Genomic DNA, 874 nt, shown 5'->3' with positions numbered 1-874 from the left:
CATGACAGGTCGGGGCGGAAGCCGGGTTAGGGCGCCGCCATGGCAGGTCGGGGCGGAAGCAGAGGTAGGCCTCCGCTCTGATGGATTGGCGCTAAAAGCAATAGGGCCGCTTGGCTGCTGTGTGAACGGAATAAACCAGGCAGGGAGGGCGCCGCCATGACAACCTGACACCGGAAAAGGCGGGACTCTCCTCCGGACTGTTTCTCCCAGCACCTGCCTCGAAATGTGAGTAGCAGGAGCACCTTCCCTTTACCTTCCGCGCACACCTTCCTTTTGTATGTGACCCGGACCTAAGTCGGGACCCGGGAGGAGCGGTGGCTTCTGTTTCTTTAACCTCCGGACTCCGCGCCGTCAGCCCTCCCCGCGCGTCCAAGCCCCGCTCCCCTCCTTCTGGGAGGCGAGGACTCTCACACCCAGGCAGCTCGCAGGACTCCAGGCCCGGCCTCGGAGCCCTCGTTCCGCCCCCGGGTCACCCACCTTCTCTCTTGAGACGAACCCGGGCCCCAGCCCTACCTGGCGCTTCCAGATCGTGCCCCGAGGACCCTGACCCATGAGGACTTCCAGTGTCCCTCCAGTGTCCTGTCCTCAGGTCTCCGCGCTAAGACTGGTTGGGAGACCCTTCCTTGGACCCGACCCCACACCCACCTGTGGCTCCCAGGCCCTCCCAGAGCCCTGGGTCCCACTTCTAAGGTCCCATGGTGGTGGTGGTGGGGGGCGCTCCGGGACCCTCTGCCCGACCCCGACCGCGCATTAGAGTGACCAGATCTGTTCAAGGACCCTCACCATCTATCCCGAAGGCCCTGGCCTGCTCCACAGCCCGGCACCCCCGCGGGCCCTGCCGTGGGACCGTGAGACTCAGGGACCCACCCCAAAA

The 874-nt window shown here is 65.4% G+C and overlaps 1 protein-coding gene across 1 annotated transcript in view; it reads left to right on the top strand.

The window, feature by feature from the left end:
• Positions 1-24: 24 nt before the first annotated feature.
• Positions 25-874, top strand: part of CHCHD5 (coiled-coil-helix-coiled-coil-helix domain containing 5) — a 12,225-nt gene continuing 11,375 nt past the window's right edge. The window contains exons 1-2 of the mRNA XM_006763576.2: positions 25-225; positions 418-421. Coding sequence (XP_006763639.1) covers positions 224-225; positions 418-421 — 6 coding nt within the window. The 5' untranslated portion in view covers positions 25-223. The remainder of the gene's footprint in view (positions 226-417; positions 422-874) is intronic.

The sequence above is a fragment of the Myotis davidii genome, unplaced genomic scaffold (genome assembly GCF_000327345.1).
Source record: "Myotis davidii unplaced genomic scaffold, ASM32734v1 scaffold939, whole genome shotgun sequence".
Taxonomy (NCBI): domain Eukaryota; kingdom Metazoa; phylum Chordata; class Mammalia; order Chiroptera; family Vespertilionidae; genus Myotis; species Myotis davidii.
This window is presented reverse-complemented; position numbering and strand designations above follow the sequence as displayed.